Source organism: Notechis scutatus, chromosome 2, assembly GCF_049901735.1.
Source record: "Notechis scutatus isolate UNSWTSFEM ecotype Mainland chromosome 2, rNotScu1.2, whole genome shotgun sequence".
Lineage (NCBI taxonomy): Eukaryota > Metazoa > Chordata > Lepidosauria > Squamata > Elapidae > Notechis > Notechis scutatus.
In genome coordinates this window covers 25,255,847-25,275,777 of record NC_142010.1, presented here as the reverse complement: position 1 = coordinate 25,275,777, position 19,931 = coordinate 25,255,847, and the positions used below count along the sequence as shown (strand labels likewise).

The following is a 19,931-nucleotide window of genomic DNA, read 5'->3' as shown; positions in this document are numbered from 1 at the left end:
GAATCCACCTAACAGTGGCTTATACAAACCAAATGCAGCATGGGGGAAAGCATACTGAATTTTAATAATATGATGTGATTGTTAAGAAAATAAAAGTAGGTTTAGGCTGAAACCATACAAGTTTGCAAAAACATGTCAAAACTAAGTTGACTATTATGGACTTCTGATCAAAGCTGGGTCTCCACATAAAGGTAAAGGTTTCCCATGTCCAGTCGTGTTTGACTCTAGGGGGCAGTGCTCATCTCCATTTCTTTGCTGAGGAAGCCAACCTTGTCCAAAAACATTTCTGTGGTCATGTGACCCATGTTTCTGCGGTCACATGAGCCATTTCTGTGGTCATGTGACCCAGGTGCATGTGGAACACTGTTAATTTTCCCATGAAAGTGGTACCTATTTATCTATTCACATTTCCATGCTTTTGAACTGCTAGGTGGGCAGGAGCTAGGTAAGTAACAGGAGTTCACTCAGTCAAGCAGTGGTCAGGGCCCAAACATGGGCTGAAAAATACCAATTAGTCCAACAATCCAACTTTTCTTACTTTTTCTTTTATTCTAGTTCAACTTTCACTTTCTGGGGTACTTGTTTTGTTGTTTCAATATTTCCTTTTCATTGTATCATCAGATTCATAGAGAAACAGGAACCTTTTCTTTTTATTTTTCAGTTTACATTTTTGTCCACAAGATGGCACTCTCTGTTACACAACGTCCTCGCCTTTCTCCCCTCCCAAACCCCCGTTTTATTGTTCAGGGCTTTCCGAGCCTCAATATTCCAAAGCAATCAAGTCTCCAATTTGTATATTTCCCCCCTCTTTTTAATACTCTTAAGTCCAGCTTTAATTTATGCCTGTTTGTTGCCAATGTATTTTAATTCAATTTATTTAAGTTTCTTGTTCCGGTTCTTCCTTTCCTGGTTCAAAGCCCCATTCAGCTGTCAAAATTATTTTCTCTTTTTTTTCCTTCCCTTTATAATTCTGCCGCTTTCTTTTTCTTTCTTAAAGATTCTTAAAACATCAATCCCGGGGTACCTTTTATTTAGTTGTTGCACCAAATTGTCCCAATTCTTATGTTGTCCACCTCTTTTTTCACTCCTGCACAAATCTTAATCCAGCTAAGTCCTCCTCTTCAGGGTGGCCATTTTAGACCACCGCTCAGTCATCTTCGGGGGGGGAAATTGCCAAGCCCAGGGGGGGAAGATGTGGCTCCCCTCCACCTGGTTGGTGGCTTCCCCTTACTCCACCATCTTCAGGTGGTTGAGGCAGCTTCAGACCCTAATCACGATGATTGGGGCTCTCCAATGAAAGAGCACCGATCGAAGCCACGGACAGTTGTGGTCCCCGGTCCATTGGCGAGGAGGGCTTAACCCGGAAGTCATCACCCTACTTTTCTATCATAGTGTATGCCCGTGATGGCGATCCTATGGCACGCATGCCACAGATGGCACGCCAAGCCATTTGTGCTGGCATGCAAGCTGCAGGCAAACTTACCTCACTGCCCATACATGTGCTTCACAGCTGATTTTCGATTGGTTTGAGGCCTTTTTCGGCCTCCCAGAGGCTTGAAAAAAGCCTCTGCAGGCCAACTAGGCCCATTTTGTCACTTCCTGTAATACTGGAAGTGATGAAACGGGCCTATTCTGCCTAGAGGCTTTTTTTCAAGCCTCTAGGAGGCCGAAAAAGGCCTCAAACCAATCAAAACTCAGCTGTGAGGTGCAGTGCAGGTAAGGGGGAGGCAGCGAGGGGGCAGCGGGGTGTGGGGGATTGTGCATGCATGCACAGGTGTGGGGGGCACACATCCTTTCTGGGTGCTGGCATGTAAGTGCGCACACACCAGCGAGCAGACAATTTTTGGCACAGGAGCCCAAAAAGGTTAGCCACCACTGGTGCATGCAATAAAATCTCTGCCAAGCTCAACTTCATGGGTTTGTATTATCATCATTCCTGGATCCATTTAAAATTTGCCTGCCTAACTACATACTGCAGATATTAGGACTACAGAGCACTTCAAATTTGCAGGGGGAAATAACAGAATAACAGTGTTGGTAGGAAACTTGAAGGTCTCCTATTTCAACTCCCTACTCAAGTAGGAGACCCTATCCAATTTCAGACAAATCATGGTCCAGTCTCTGCTTAAAAACCTCCAGTGATTGAACACTCACAGCCGGGGGTGCGATTCTACAGGTTTGCACCTATTCGCTAAAACCGGTTGTTAACATTCTAAGCAGTTCAGAGAACCGGTTGTTAGAAGAAATTACTGGCCTAATCCTGTAAGGAAGGCAGGAAGGAAACATTCTGGTGTTGCTTACAAAAACTGCCTCTCCATTAACCCTTATTACATTCTTGGCAGGACTAGACTGCCTGTCTCCGGAACTTCTCTGGAGTTTTTTTTCCACTCCTTTGCTGGTACTTTGCTTGTGTAGAGTGACCATTCAAAGTTACAATGGCACTGAAAAAAGTGACTTATGACCCTTTTCCCCACTTACGACTGTTGCAGCATTCCCACAGTCCAGGGGTGGGATTCAAATTTTTTAACAACCGGTTCTGTGGGTGTGGCTTAGGTGGTGGGCATGGCTTGGTGGTCATGTGTCTGGGTGGACATGGCTTGGTGGTCATGTTATTGGCTGGGTGTGGCCAACTCAATATCACTCACATCGAGGCACGCATCTCCTCGCCTGGCCTCTCATGACTGTGGGGATGCTGCAACAGTCTGACAAAGCAGTTTTATTATTTATTTTTATTTATTAATTTTTATGCCATTCATATCCTCTATAAAATGACTCTGGATGGGGAAGTTATTAATTGTTTGGACCTCCTAATTTTGTACCCACAATTTGCATACAATTGGATAAATAACCCAATGCTTAAGCATTCTCCTTGTAATTTACTTTTTTTTTAATGTCAATTTGACTCTTTATCTCTCAGTACAATCTACCTCTCTGCATGAATTTTGGGAGTGGGATGGAATATTACATCTGAAAAAATGAGTCACTGGTATCCAATTTAGAGTTCCACTATGCACAAATGCACACACATAATAAAAGTTTTTTTTAAATTCTTTATCCAAGATCATAATCAGTTAAGACAAGATTTTTCCATTACTAGACAATTAAATATTGGGCCTTTGAGAATGCAGACATTGGCAATATAGTCATATCAAGCTTCTCAGGCAAGGGCCTGGACTGGAACAGTTAATTGCAAGAATCATTTATCAAGATATTGATTAGTCAGAGTTATTAAGGAAGTAGCTATGCAGGAACTATGGCAATTGTTCTATTTTCAATAAGCAACCTGTAAAACATTACAGTGATATTGTTAAAAATAAATTAGCAACCATAGACATCACAATAATAATATTCACCTTTTTTTAACCTTGTTAATGATTTAATCATGAAGTGGATATTTTATTTTTCCTCTTGCAACGTATACACATAAGAATACAAGCTCCCAGTGGGATATAATTCCAATAGATAAATAAATTATGGTTTACCGGGGATCTATTTTGCAATGACCTTTCTGACTGCAGCTAAAACATCCTGGTTCCTCAGGCTATATATGAAAGGGTTAATCATGGGAGGGAAAATAGTTGTAAACACTGAGTTAATAACAGCTTTTTCTGCTGAATAGGAGGAAATGGGTGTCATGTAGGTAAAAATGGCCGCTCCATAGAAGAACCCCACTACACACAAGTGGGACAAGCAGGTGCTCAAGGCTTTGTAGCTCCTTTCTATGGATGTCATCCTCAAGACTTGCAAGAGGATGGCAAGATAAGATGCAAAGATGACTGAAATAGGGATGAGAAAAAGCAGGAGACATCCAAGATATACTGCCTTTTCAAAGGCAGAATTATCTGAACAAGACAATTGTAAGAGGGCTGGATACTCACAGAGATTTTGAATAATAACATTAGTCCTGCAGTAGGGAAGAGGCAGGACATAGAGAGAGCAAACCAATGCTTGGACACAAGACCAAAACCAGGTACATAATGACATAATACAGCATATTTTACCACTCAGAAGGATTGGATATTGCAGAGGCCTACAGATTGCCACATATCTGTCATAGGCCATGGTAGCCAGGATGAGGCATTCAGCTCCTCCCAATGCCAGGGTGACAAAAATTTGGAGAGCACACCCATAGAGAGAAATGGTGTAGCTATTGGTTGCAAAATTCACAGTCATCATGGGAACAATTGCAAGAACTTGGCAGAGGTCCATGATAGATAATTGACTCAGGAAAAAGTACATTGGGATGTGAAGCCGAGAATCCACTTTAATAAGGAAAAGAAAAAGACTGTTTCCTATCAGAGCAATCACAAACATGGAATTAATCACCCCAACAAAAACAATGGGTGATTTTAGATGGAGAAGTCCAGCTAGCACAAATTCTGTCCACAGTGTTATATTCTCTTCTCCCATCCCTCCGTCATTGCTCGAATTTAACCTAATTTTTAAAAAGAGAGTTTATGGGAATGGAAGTTATCTATTATATCTACTTTAGCTATGTATTGTAATTGTCTACTTTATAGCATTTAAATAAGCAGTCAAGAAATAAAACAGAAGAAAAGGTTTTCAAAAGCAAAACCTAACCAGAAAAGAGATTTACAAGCATTAGAAGATTTCAAAAAGTTAGAGTAATATTTGTTTGTTTGTTTATATTCCACCTTTATTATTTTCAAAAATAACTCCAGGCAGTGAACATATCCACCTTCCTCTCCCTATTTTCCCTGCAACAACAACCTTAGTTATGGATATTAAAATGTCTTGTATCAGTTTAGAATTTTAGACCCTTATTGAAACTTCCAAGATGGAGACAATGGAGATAGCATTATTACATTGTAGGGAGAAAAGTTGTTATTAAACTAAGATAAAACAGTAGGAGGAGAGATGGAGATAAGTCATAGAAAAAGAAAAAAGGCTGAAGAAAGGAAAAGAAGAAAGATAGGAGAAATTAGGAGGAAAATGCCACCACGGGCAATGGCCTACAGCGAACTTTGCCTGCTGAGAGAAGCCCAGCTGCACCCAAGAGGCCTACCCAAGAGACTGGAGGCCCATTGAAGTGAGGTGAATAGAGAAGCAAACTGACTGCAGGCAACAAAATGAACTGGCAGAGAACAAAGAGGCGAGCTGGTGAGCAAGGGGGGCCAGCTACAGAGCAGAGAGGACAATCAGCTACGGGGCAGAGAGGTGAGCCAACTTAAGGCACAACAACTGGCAAAGAACAAAGAGGTGAGCCAGTGAGATAGTGGAGCAGGGAGGAGGAAAGCCGGTTGTGAAGAAAAGAGGCAAGCTTACTGTGGACCATCTAGGCCAGAGGTAGTCAACCTTTTTATACCTATCACCCACTTTTGTATCTCTGTTAGTCGTAAAATTTTCTCTAACCACCCACCGGTTCCACAGTAATGGTGATTTATAAAGTAGGGGACAAAACCCCTACCGCCCACCATGAAAGCTGGAACGCCCATTAGTGGGCGGTAGGGACCAAGTTGACTACCACTGATCTAGGTGGTCCTGTTTGCTGGTGGAAGCAGCATACTGGTGCAACAGACCAGCAAACAGGAGCCATGTGGCTGAGGAGTAAAGAGCAGTGGCAGTGCAGCAGGGAGGAGAGCCAGCAGAAAGGGGCAGTAGAACAAACTGGAGCCTGAGAACAGCACAGACAGTGGTGGGATTCAAATTTTTTTACTACCGGTTCTGTGGGCGTGGCTTGGTGGGCGTGGCAGGGGAAGGATACTGCAAAATCTCCAGTCAGAGGTGGTATTTGCCGGTTCTCCGAACTACTCAAAATCTCTGCTACCCGTTCTCCAGAACTGGTCAGAACCTGCTGAATACCACCTCTGAGCACAGAGGTGGAGCAACAGTGGAATTGGAGGCTGTCATTGGTGGTGAAGCATTGTAGCACAGCAGACCAGTGGACTGGTGACTGCGAACAGCAACGGAACAGCATGGCAGACCAACGATATGAACTGAGAAAAGCAGGGAAAGCTGAATATCCGGTAGTGGCAGGTGAAAAGCAAATAGGAAGAGAGGATTTAAAAAAAAAAAAAAAAACTACAGAATACAAGGCAAAAAAATCAAAGCCAAGTAGACAAAAGCAAGTACAGAAGGTATAAAGATAGAGTAGAAAGGGATCAATAAAGTTTACAAGAAAGCAAGGAGGAAAGGGATAATTATAAAACATTCCATTACAGGATAAGAACGAACCTTGCATTTAAGCCCCACTCAACACTGAAAAATTTTAAATTTGACATTTTAAATGAACTGCTAAATTTTTAAAGTAGACATTTCCCCCTAATTTTTGCAATTTTTAAATGATCTGTTAAAATATCACATTTCTGAATTGGACATTTTTCCCTCTTAAAAATCCACAGTTTCACAAAAAAATTTAATCCACTCATGGAAAAAGAAACTGGTACTATTGTGATCTGCAAAACATGTTCCATGTACATGCTTATGCCCATAGGAGACCTAAACTATATATGTACAAAATGTAAACTAATTGAGTTAGTAGAAGAAAAAGTAAAAGGTCTTCAGGAAACTCTAACTACTCTGAAACTCAACCTACAAAATGAAAAACCCCAAACCTCGCAAGAAAAATATGCCCAAATTGAACATAATAATGACCAAACAACTAAAAGAATTGACCCTTAAAGGAAGAAAACAACAGACGGAAACATGTCACTCATAGAAAAAAAACACAAACCTAACACAAAATCTTGTCGGAAATGGTGTAGGGTCTCCTGCTTGGGTGGGGGTTGGACTAGATGATCTATAAGGTCCCTTCCAACTCTGTTAATCTGTTATCTGTATAGTTCCTCTTTATAAAGCAACTCTAATTCTAATCTGCATCACATAGCGTCATAGACGATACTTAACTATAGCCCAGCAACACCACCAGCCAACCAAACAGTCCAAAATCAGACCGTGACTCAAAAATATCAGAACAGCAGTCAGACTAATTTACATTTCATAAAGATATTTAAAAACCTGTGTTCTGATAGATGAGCACAACTCAAATGCACTGATGGTGTCTCCTCGAAGGATGATGAAACGTTTGCAACCCAATTGCCAAGCTCAGAGCTCAAACCAAACAGCCTAATTATCAACCTGGGCTACTAATATTCAAACACATTTCAATCAATTTAGTGTGTTTTGTTGGAATATGGAGTTTGGTAATATATAATAGTAAAAAGATTGGATGGGAAAACAATTCAGCTTTTAGAATTTGTTTCCGTCTATTGTAGATAATCTTCCAGAATTGTTAGGCTTTACAGCATTATTACCAATTATGAAACAATGATCTAGCCTAATTATTGAATTTCCAACTATTTTGAAAGAATAATTATCAATTTTAGCAATCAGTCCTGGAATAATACATCACTGATAAAACATCTTGTACCAGCTTTCTCCAATGTGGTATTTGCTGCCAATGTAATATTTATCATCCACTAGTCTTTACTGTGACCCTTTTTTCAATTCCTTTAGGACTATACTGTTTTTCTGAAACTAGTGGGGTGATTCTGAAAAAGAATCTCAATATTTCAAAAAGGTCACCTTATTAAAAACTTGGAGTACTTTTTGAAGTTGCTTAGCAAAAGAACATGGATATCCATAGGGACAGATGTCACAATTGCAGCCCTAGGGTCAGTGTCACAACTGCAGCCCTATCCCTTTAGTATGCATGGGCAAAATGCTTCTATTGCAACATACACCTACCATCATGCATATTTTGATGCATCCACTTGAATGTTGCTGCAAAGAGGAGAAAGGTCAGATAGAAATCCTCACTCTCTAATAAATGCATCCAACAATTAAACTAGCCAGCAAAACTATCTCAAAAGTTCAGCCTAATATTTCAGGTAAAAGCCATTTGAAACGAAGTTTCATGTCACCCCTAATCCTTCTTGCAGGGTCATAAAAATCTTGTCAACAGACAAATAGCAAAGCAAACAATACAAAACAATGGCACCACATCACATGGTGTGAGAGTGAAATATCATGAAAGGCTGAAATATTATGTGTGAGTGGCCCAGGAAAAAGTCTAGAGAAAATGGATAGACTCCTGCAACCAGATCTGATCCATTCTTACTTCAGAGATTGGCAGATGTTTTTCCAAAGGGGGTAAATACTGGAAACATAGTCATCTAGCAACATACTCATCTAGAAGAGAAACAATGGATTCTGGATAGGACTGGTAGTGGACTGGCAAATCACCTCCCATTTTTCTATTGACCCAGAATGGGTGTCAATCATTTCAACTCAGCACCTGGGAAAGGCTCTTTGTTGCAGCCCAGCTGCTGGATAATAAGACCTACATGCATAACATTTGTTTGTCAACAGCTCAATAATCATAACTCAGTCTAAACTTCATAGGAAGTATTTCTTTATTTTACTGCTGCTGAGATTTTATTCAGTTTGATTGTTTTATGAAAAGATTCTTTGCTACAAAAATGTATTTCCATGCCTAAAGACAAATAAGAGGCTGGACTCCAAACACAGTGTGATCTATATATTATAGAAATGGCAGGGATGATTCCATATTGACTAGAAATATGATGCCTTTGTATTCTGTGAGTGATCCTAAAATGTTTGCTGATCCACATTACATTTCAAAATGCCCCCAGAATAAAACACAGAATAAGATACATCCTTATCTTCAAAGGGACTAGTATCTCTTTGTTTACCATTCAGTTATTCTTTTCATTCTGTGATTCAATTAACAGTAGAGAAATTAAATTTCAGAAAAACACAAGAAGGCAAGGCTTTAAAAAAGAAATACCTGACTCTTTTCCTTGATGCTTCTTTGCCCTTTAACAGGTCTTTTGTTCAGGATTACAGATTTCCGGTCAAAGTAATCCAAACTTTGGAGAAGTTTGTATTTTGAAGCAAAAAAATCAAGAATTTATCTGCTAAAAAGGAAAGCAGCTTCTTCCCAAAGCAATGGCCATTCTACTGAATATGTGTATATGCAAGCACAAGTGAATGCATTAACTTAGAGAGAAGTATTTTCATTACTGCAAGGAATATACTTCTCACCTTGGGGAATTTTCTTTCAAGACTTTAATTAAGATGCATATTTTGTACCGTTAAAAATTCAGATCCTTTCTTTAGAAAGTTTTCAAGCAATTTCTATCTCATGTAGTAGATAAATAGATGGATGGATGGATGGAGGGAGGGAGGGAGGGATGGATAGATAGATAGATGATAGATAGATAGATAGATAGATAGATAGATAGATAGATAGATAGATAGATAGATAGAATTATTTATTGGCCAAGTTGGACACACAAGGAATATGGCTTGGTGTAAATGCTCTCAGTTTAAATAAAAGAAAAGATACAATGTGCCTCAGGGCATATTGCATTACAAGTAGTCCTCGACTTGCAACAGTTCATTTAGTGACCAAAGTTACATCGGCACTGAAAAAAAGACATTTATGACCATTACAGCATCCCCATGGCCACATGAGTAAAATTCAGACGCTTGACAGCTGACTCATATTTATGATGGTTGCAGTGTCCCCAAGGTCATGGGAATCTCCTTTTATGAGCCTCTGACAAACAAAGTCAATGGGGAAGCCAGAGTCATTTAACAACCATGTTACTAACTTAACAACTGTAGTGATTCAACATATAACAATTATGCTGAGAAATGGGGGGAAACTCACTCAACAAATGTCTCACTTAGCCACGGAAATTCTGTGCTCAGTTGTGGTCGTAAGTTGAAGACTATTCAAATGTCTTCTCACATAGTTTTCTAAGGTTCCTCTTCATGGTGGTCTCAGAATCAGATAAATTCATCCTTTGATAGGGAAGTCCATTCCTATGTTGTCATCACTCTCAGCTGCTCTTTGGGTCAACTGTGCCAAAGAGATGATAAACACCAAGCACTTCCGTCAAGCTGGCAAAATGGTATTTATTCTTTTGCAGTCAGTGACAACAAGAAACAATAAAGATACACTTTCAGAGTCAGCTCTGAGCCTTCACCAGTTCAGAGTTGTATTTATCCCATATGCATAATTACCCTCCTTCAATATCCAGAGCTCTCCCAACAAGCCAACTTCTGTAGCTGTCATTAAACCCCTTGTATTACCAATTTAGTACTATATTATTAACAACCCATCACCGTTATCCCTATGCAACATCACCCATGACCTGGAATACTTGTCACCACCCCTCCACCAGTGTAAGTGTCCCATGCTGTTAGTTGCCTGGCAGTCCGAATCCCATCTATCCAGCTCCAGCGTTCTATCCGGCTCCGGCGTTTGCATTATCATGGCTCCCCACACTGACTCATGTCATCACAGCAGTGCTGCATCAAACAAACCCTAACCAAGCACCGTTAATGTCCTTTAGCAGCACTGTCCAGATCGGAGCTTCTGCTGGCTACGTTTTGTCTAAAGTTGGTAATCCTTCGCATGATCCGGAATGGTATGATGGCTAGGTGTTGCATGGGATGGGAGTGCGACAGGCAGTCCCCTCTACCAAGAGTCACCCTGAAAGACAATAACAGATTAGAACACCATTCATTCCTCCCCCTTGGGTTTCTCAGGATATTGCATATGAAAACATCTTTTTAATCTATCTGCACACATCTCTGTGTTTTTCACCCAAGATGCCTCAGATTCAGGATAGTCCTTCCAACAGACCAAATATTGAAGTGTTTTCCTTCTAACACGTGAATCAAGTATTTTATCTATTTCATATTGATCTGTTCTCATAGGTGCCCAAGAAATCATAGATAGGGGTTCGTAGGCAGGATCAAGAGGTTTCAACAAACTCACACGGAAAATGGGATGTATTTGACCTAATATCGCAGGCAGTTTTAACTGTACTGCAACTGGATTGATAACTTTTGTTATTCTGAATGAACCAATATATTTAGGTCCTAATTTCTGACTATTTAACTTTAATTTTATATATTTAGTTGATAGATAAACTTGGTCACCAACTATAAATGGCCTATGATTATGCCTCTTTTTATTTGTTCGTCTTTTGTATTCTTGTGACATCTTTTCCAAAGCTTTCTTCATGTTTGTCCAACATTCTTTTACCGTGCGAGTCCATGTTTTCAAACCAACAGGTTCGTCCGTTCCACATTGTAACTCGGGGATAGGAACAAATTCAATTCCATTGACTACTTGGAATGGGCTGTAGCCTGAACTTTCATGTACTGTGTTATTATAGGCTACTTCTGCAAACGGCAGTAAATCAGCCCAATTTTGTTGTTGATATAAAATATAAGGCCTTAAATATTGTTCAATCATTGCATTGGTTCTTTCAGCAGCCCCATTAGTGCTGGGGTGGTAAGCTGAACTAAGGCCCTGAGACATCCCCAAAAGGTGGACAAATGCCCACCAAAACCATACGGTAAATTGAACCCCTCTATCTGATATTATGCGCCACGGTATACCATGCTGTCGATAAATATGTTGAACAAATAAACATGCTAATTTTCGGGCCAAAGGCAATCCTGAACATGAAACAAAATGGGCCTGTTTCTAAAATAGGTCTATTATAGTCCAAATTACTGTGTACCCTTTACTGTTTGGGAGTTTCACAATAAAATCCATGGCAATATCCTGCCATAGATGACAAGGTTCATATACAGTCTGCAACAACCCTAACAGCTTTCCCAAGTATTTCTAGTTGTTGGTTCTTGTATGCTCAACTCCCCATACTTCAAGCATAGCAACTCCAAAGTACAAGCTCCCAAACTAGCAGTGGAGGTACTCTATTCATCGTCTTCAGTTATCCAGCATTCCCTTCATTTATCAAACTGTGTAGAAGGCAAGGGTAAAAATGTAGGAGGCTTCTTTTGTGTAACCTTCATGCCTACTTCATCATGCAACTCAAGTTCAGTCCTTCTCCTTTTCCAGACCTTTGGTCTCACAACCAATTGTGAATCCACCACAGCCTCTTCACGTCCTACCTTCGAAACTTTGGATCCCACCAATGATTGGACATCATTACCTGGTTGGTTTGTGCTGATCTCACCTATTCTATCATTGTCTGGACCAACCTTAACCCCCTCCTTCACTGGATCCAACAGTCTTGCCACTATATCAGTCCCTTCAGCCATCTTCTCATAACCAACAAATAAAAACAGAGATAGGGTAGGAGGTGACTTTCATCAAGCTGGCAAAATTGTATTTATTCTTTTGCAGTCAGTGACAACAAGAAACAACGAAGACACACTTTCAAAGTCAGCTCTGAGCCTTCACCAGCTCAGAGCTGTATTTATCCCATATGCATAATTACCCCTTTTCAACATCCAGAGCTCTCCCAACAAGCCAACATCCGTAGCTGTCATTAAACCCCTTGTATTACCAATTTAGTATTATATTATTAACAACCCATCACCGTTATCCCTATGCAACATCACCCATGACCTGGAATACTTGTCACCACCCCTCCACCAGTGTGAGTGTCCCATGCCATTAGTTGCCTGGCAGTCTGAGCCCTGTCTATTCAACTCCAGCGTTCTATCCAGCTCCGGAGTTTGCATTATCATGGCTCCCCACACCGACTGACATCATCACAGCAGCACCGCATCAAACAAACCCTAAACAAGCACCGTTAATGTCCTTTAGCAGCACTGTCCAGATTGGAGTTTCTTCTGGCTACGTTTTGTCTAAAGTTAGTAATCCTTTGCACGATCTGGAAAGCTATGATGGCTAGGTGTTGCACGGGATGGGAGTGCAACAATCACTTTGCTGAGTACTGCTTTAGAGGATGAAGACTACCAATAAATGATAACATAGTACAGGCCCATGGTGGTGAACCTATGGCATGTGTGCCACAGGTAGCACGCAGAGCCCTCTCTGTGGGCACATGCACCATTGCCCCAGCTCAGCTCCACCATACATGTGCGTGCGCCTCCCACTGGCCAGCAGGCCTTTGGGTATCTGCGGTGCATACATGGGGGGTGGGCTGCATGTGCAGGGGACAGGTGTGCATGCAAGGGGTATATGCGCATGCATGGGGGCTGTGCATATGTGGGGAGTGCCTTGCATTTTGAGTATGCATGCACATACCTGCGTGCACCCTTTGGGCACCCGGAGCCCAAAAGGTTCACCATCACTGCCCTAAGAACGTATCAATTTAGACTAATGCAGTTTGGTCTGCAAGGAGCTCCGGAGGTGTTTATGCAATTAATTAAGGAGGTCTTGCATCAGCATTTATATAAAGGAGTATTCATATATCTGGGTGACATCCAGGAGAAGGAAAACGAAAGCAGAAGGAGAATGGAAAAAGGGGAAGATCTGAAAATATTTGCAGCCCTACAAAATGATCAGAAGTACCCTGACTATCAGATCTAGGATTAGTGGTAAAGGTGACTTCAATGCAGGGATGAGGGATGCCAGAAAAAGAACTGCCAGCATTGTTTTCAATGCAGGGAAGGAGGACATTTCAAGAGGAAATGTAGGGAATCTTCTTCCCTGAGATCCATAATCACCATGGTCCACCGAAACCCCATTCCCTGGGTTTTATAGGGAGCCACTAGAATTAGACAAGATATTGCAGAGACCAGAGGAAAAATTGATTTAAAAACTATACAACTATTTATTGAGATTCAAAATGGAAGAAGAGACAGTAAAGGAAAGGAAAGGCAAAAAAAAAATTCGGCTACTCTAATAGAACTAGAAAATTGGGGAAAATTGTGTGTGTGTGAGGGGGGGGATTACAAATTAACAATGTCAGCAGCGTACAGAGAAAATATATATAAAATGTTTTACAGATGGGATCTACCCAAAGTGAGACTAGCAAAAATGTTTTCAAATAGATCACCAGAATGCTGGAAATGTAAACAGACTCAAGGAACATCTTATCATATTTGGTGAACATGCCCAGTAGTAAAAAAAATATTGGATAAGGATAAGAAAGTGGATAGAGGAAATAACCAAACAACAAGTAGAGCTAAAACCATAGATATTCTTACTAGGCATGATAACAGGAAAATATGACAAAAAAAAAACCACAATATCTAATGCTACACTTAATAACAGCAGCCAGAATCATTTCTGAGCAAAATTGGAGAAATGGCACTATACTGTCTGAGAAAAGTGTGATAAAGAAAGTATTAGAGTGTGCCGAGATGGATAGACTGACAATGGAAATAAAAGATAGAGAAGAAACTGAATACTATTTGATTTGGAATGCAATTGGTTAAATAGTAGATATAAAGATAAATAAAGAATATGAAATATTACAGTAGGATAATAAAATGTAAAATATGCATTATAAAATGTAAAAGGGAAAAATATTTGGAGTAAGAAATACATATTGTACATATTTTAGTGAAATAACATATATAAAGGAATATAAAGGGCAGCCAGGCCTGTTCAAATACAGAGGAGCCCAGCAGAGCTGCCTCAAGCTATCACAGACAGGACTTCCAGTTAGTCTTCCTCGGTGATAGACCGAATCCACGACCATCCGCAGTTTTGGTTTGTGCTTGCCACTGGAGGGCCCCGATCTATCTGATTTGGGGCCGAAGCCACCCTGTAGAGGTGGCGGAGAAAGAGGAGAATGCCAGCTGAGTTGAGGGGAGCCACATTCCCCCTCCTTGGCGAGGCATAAAACTCCTCTCCGAAGGCAGATGCAGCAATGGCCAAGATCCCAAAGAGGAAGATCTTACTGGACTAGATTGTACAGGAGCTGAAGAAGAGGACAGCTTGGGTGACCGGGCTAAGCAGGATTAACATCTGAATACAAGGTACCCTGGAGCTAAAATACTTAAGAACTCTTAGGAAAATATTTTTAAAGCTGCGGCAAAGAAGAGGGGTGGGGGGGAAAGATCTGAAAAAAGGGGGTGGAACTTGTACATACTAAAGAGTGCCACCTGATGCTAAAAGAAATTAATGTGAACTTTTAAAAGACTTTTAAAGAATAACAAAGGAAATGAAATGTTGCTACCATCAAATAAAACCCCTGGAAAGTGAAAGTGAAGTTTGGAACTTTGTAATAAAGAAAGAAGCAAGAAGAAACTGTTCTAGAATTGTTCGATGATTTTGGAAACTTTGGACATTGGATTATTAGTGGATATAATTGAAATTAATTCTGGGAAGCAGTCTTATAGAATTTGGTTGTCTAAAAGTACTGGGAAGTGCTGAAAGATGGCAGAACTTTATTTGGAACTGAAAATGAAACTAAAAAATATGAAGGAACAATTGCAAGTGAAAGGAGAATTGTTTGGCTTTGTTCTGTAGTCTCTGGCAATGGCGGTCTTGGATTATGAGGATCCGCAAAAAGCTTCAGAGGAAGAAGAAGACTTGAATAAAGAAGAGGCCATCTTTAATTTAAAAAAATTGGGACAACGAGGTTTGAAACTCAAAAAGAGGAAAAAGGGACTTAAAGCTGGAGATTAGAGGAGATAATCAGAAAAAGGAACAGTGTGAGAAATAAACAAAATATAAGGAAAGAGCAGAAGGATTGCAGAAGGAAGCATTAAAGAGGGAGAGGGACAAAAATTGGAGTGAGAAAAACAGGGAAAATAAAGGGAAAAAGAAGTTACAAAAAACAGAATCAGGAAATAAAGAAATATGGAAAACAAACAAGAATTAAAGGGAATAGTTTGACTGATAGTCAAGAGATAATGGCTGAAATTACAACTAAAATAGAGGATTCTGCATGGTGATAAGGGATTGTACAAATATTTTAGAAATAAGAAATTATGTAGAAAATAGGAAAATATATGTAATTAAAATGGAAGATGAAATGGGGATTGTTACTTAATGGAATGTATGATAACAGCTAGATCAAATAAAAAATGAAAATATGTAAACTACAATTGAATTATATTAATGTATATTAAGGATTTATAAAATGTGATTGAAATGAATTACGAGAAGGATTGTAAGGGAATTAATACCAGTTTTTTCTTTAGGATGAATTTGAATTGATTAATTATTTTCTTCCGTTTTATTTTATTTTTTAAATTTCTTTTAAACTTAAAATTGTTTAGAGGTAATTTTAAGGGGAAGTACCATGCGGAATCTGACTAAAAAGGGATTTTTGTTATAATATAATTATTAGGTAATGGAAATTATAATTGTTTAATGGGATAATTTAGAAGTAGAATATTTAATGGGATGTGAAAGGGAATCAACTCTAAGATATGAAGGTGACACACTTTAATTGCAACTGTAGGGGAAACCTTTTTTTGTAATGTTTGAAATGTGGATATGGATTGAAATTGTACACAGGACAGATAAAAGTATAATTATTTTGAAAATATGAAAATCTTGAAAAGGATATGTAAGAGATTTAGAAATGAGAGAGTTATAAAATAAGCCTGAGGGAAGTATTTGAGGGGGGAAATTAATAAAGAATACTTAAAGTAGTGATGAGATATGAAATTGAATATGAAAGATGAATATGTAACTGAGATTATATCTATATGGACATTTGAAAACCTGGAACCAAACTGTTCACTAAAAAAAGATGTTTTATTTTTCTGTGTTTTGTGAAAACCAAAATAAAATTGTTTTTTTTTTTTTAAAAGCTATGACAAACAGGAATAATGAAGAGTGAACCAGGCCGACCACAAGGTCATGAGCAAAGCAACAAATTGCAATAGCTGACAGGTTAACATTACTTCTTGTAGATAAGCATTCCAGGCTGGGTCTGACAAGGGAGGAAACAACAAGAGTTAAACCTCCATCAACTAACATGACTGAAGCAAAAACAACAGTTAATTACAGATGGGAGGCGGTTGGAAGGGCCTATTATGCATGCAAGGGCTAAATTGATTAATGATATATAAAGGCATAGATCTCTGTAATGGTAGCTTAATACTCTGACGATGTCAGCAGAGGCTGACGAAAGCTTAGTAAGTATAATAAATATTATTTTAGTTTCAGAGATTGCAAGATGTCTGTTTCTTCTTTTATAAAGGAATATATCTATATCTATATATCTATATCTATATGTTTTCTGAGGTTTGCATGGGTATTTGTATGTGGATCTTTCTTTATGAACTCAATGAACTGGAATGAGTTTCTTACATGTGAGTTGATGGATTCTGCATAGGACTGTAGTTGTTTGGCGAGAAATTTGACTAGGTTTGTAGAGGTGAGCCTATGGAGCTGACTATTGGTCTAAGTGGGGTTCCTTCTTTGTGTATCTTGGGGAGACCATAAAGCTTAGGGCATCTGGATGATGAACACATCTGACTACCAAACCAAGTTAACCAACCTACTCCAAGACCCCACATACAAACCCCTAAACACAGACCCCACCACCTACCTAGAAAAAACCACCAGATCCAAAATAAAAGCCTCCCCCATCAGCGAAGAAATCCAGCAAAGAATCATACCCAGAGAGAAATCATCCAGATGCCCTAAGCTTTATGGTCTCCCCAAGATACACAAAGAAGGAACCCCACTTAGACCAATAGTCAGCTCCATAGGCTCACCTCTACAAAACCTAGCCAAATTTCTCGCCAAACAACTACAGCCCTATGTAGAATCCATCAACTCACACATAAGAAACTCATTCCAGTTCATTGAGATCATAAAGAAACAAAACTTACAGCCCAGCGACCTACTAGTGAGCTTCGATGTCATATCCCTCTTCACCCAAGTGCCTATAAAAGAAGCCTTGACAGCCATCCAAAACAAATACAACCCCCCCAAGCACATCCTAGATCTGACCAACCACTGCCTATCCAATACATACTTCACCTACAACGGACAAAAATACAAACAAATAGAAGGAGCACCCACAGGATCACCCCTCTCACCTGTCATCGCAAACCTTTACATGGAACACTTTGAAACACAAGCTCTAGAAAAATATGATCACAAACCCAAACTCTGGCTCAGATACGTAGATGACACCTTCATAATCTGGCCACACGGGAAAGAAAAACTGAACAACTTCCTCACACACCTCAACAGCCTACGCCCCAAAATACAATTCACCATGGAAACAGAAGCTAACAATCAACTTCCCTTCCTAGATGTCTTAGTATACAAAAAATCCAATGGCTCCCTAGGACATACCATCTACCAGAAGAAAACACATACAAACCACTATCTACACGCACTCTCACACCGCCACCCAGCACAGATCAATTCTGTAGCCGAGACACTCATCTCCAGAACAAAATGCTTAGCTGACAAACAACACCTAAAAACCAAACTACAAACTCTCACTAACGTACTAACAGCCAATGGATTCCAAAGAAAGAAGATTACCCACCTAATCCAAAAAGAAACCCCAACCAAAATCCAAGACAGAGGACAAGAGAACGGCAAAGCCCTCCTCCCATATATAAAGGCACTACAGACAAAATCAGCAAGATCCTCCAAAAACACAACATTAAGACAGCATTCTGCACAAACAGAAAAATATCCACCATCCTAAGAAACCCTAAAGACAGAATCGAGTTAGAAAACCAAGGAGTATACAAAATCCCATGCACCGCCTGTCCCACCACATACATCGGACAAACCAACAGAAGAATAAGTGCACGCATTGAAGAACACAAGAATTCAATCAAAAAAGAAGAACCGACCTCTTCCCTGGTCCAACACCTCAAAGCCACAGGACATGAGATTGACTTTAAAAATACCAGAACTATCGCCAAAACTGAACACTTCAGCAACAGAATAATCAGAGGAGCCATAGAGATAGAAAAATGCCTACACAGCATGAATAAATGAGATGAAACCTCCCGCCTACCAGCCATTTGGAAACCCGCCCTCATTAACAAACGAGTACCTAACATGAGGAATGACACCAGACCCACACCCACAAGGGCCACACAAGATGCTACCACTACACTTCCACGTAGAAAGCAGACTCACACCCACACAGATTATGAGACACGACCACGGACCAGAAGCCCTACCGCAGCTACATCACTACCCACTTCAAACCCCTCCGACCCATACATGAAATGAATGGACGCCCACCATGAAGATGTGGCATGACCACGAACGTGAAGCCAAACAACAGGATCACAGCTCACCAGCTCAAATCCCCCAGCAACTAAGACTAACCTGAGCACAACCAAGCCCCCACCTGAACAGGAAACACCCCCACCCAATCAGAACACAGCCAAGCCCCCACCCAATCAAGTCACACCCCCACTAGCAGTTAAAAGGAAGAAGCAGCTGCAAGCTCACATTACTCCGAGAAGCACAAAGCCGAAGACACAAGCCTGAAGATGACGAATGAGATTTTGTCGAAACATCGCCAAGATACTTCCAATTTTATGCGGAAAAAAACCCGAATAACCAAAGATCCATATATATATATATGATAATGCCTCAGGTTTCATCAGACAACCGAGAGGAACAGCCTGAGATTAATCAGGAGGAAGGCATATCGGAGCAGCCCCTGACAGGGAGTCAAGAGGAAGAATGTTGGCTTGATCCTAAGCAGTGTCGTAGGAAGAAACGTGAGCAGCAATGTAGGAGGCATGGGAGAGTGAGAGAGTGAGCTGAGTCATTGAGCCACACCCCACAGGGGATAAAAGTGGGTGTGTTGTTGGCTGGAACTTTGTACGGGACAAAGTTTAAGCTTACTTCAGGTTTTCTTTGTGAATGATTTTTGTGGTCTGCCTTGTAATTGTCTGTAAGCAGCTTTTTACTTGTTATCAGTTCAGACTTGGCAGGCAGAGCGTGTTGGAATGCCAAGGACGTTATCAGTTCCAAAGAATTAACTCTGTGAAATCCGAGCCAGCCTGCCTGATTCCCTAGAGGTTCCTCCACCCTACCAAGAGCCCAGAAAGCCTGTTACATCCAATTTGAAGAGAATTTTGAACCTGTGACTAAGCTCAGAATCCAGCAAGTCCAGCACAGCTTTTAACAGGCTCACAATCCTTTAAAGGAACAGCCCTGAGTGCAAGCCCCTTCTGATCCTCACAATAGGAGAAAAGACTTACAAATGACTGGTCAATACAAGGACAACTTCCTCCCTGATTACACA

General features: G+C 40.2%; 1 protein-coding gene across 1 annotated transcript; it reads right to left on the bottom strand.

The window, feature by feature from the left end:
- Positions 1–3,489: 3,489 nt before the first annotated feature.
- LOC148131932 (olfactory receptor 2T5-like) lies at positions 3,490–4,062 on the bottom strand. The gene has a single exon (XM_087954157.1). It carries the CDS (start codon positions 4,060–4,062, stop codon positions 3,490–3,492), a length of 573 nt encoding a protein of 190 aa, XP_087810283.1.
- Between the last annotated feature and the right edge of the window lie 15,869 nt (positions 4,063–19,931).

Bases quoted from the DNA above. Each gene is read 5' to 3' on its own strand.
- LOC148131932 (XM_087954157.1), bottom strand. From the start codon at position 4,062: ATGGCCTATGACAGATATGTGGCAATCTGTAGGCCTCTGCAATATCCA.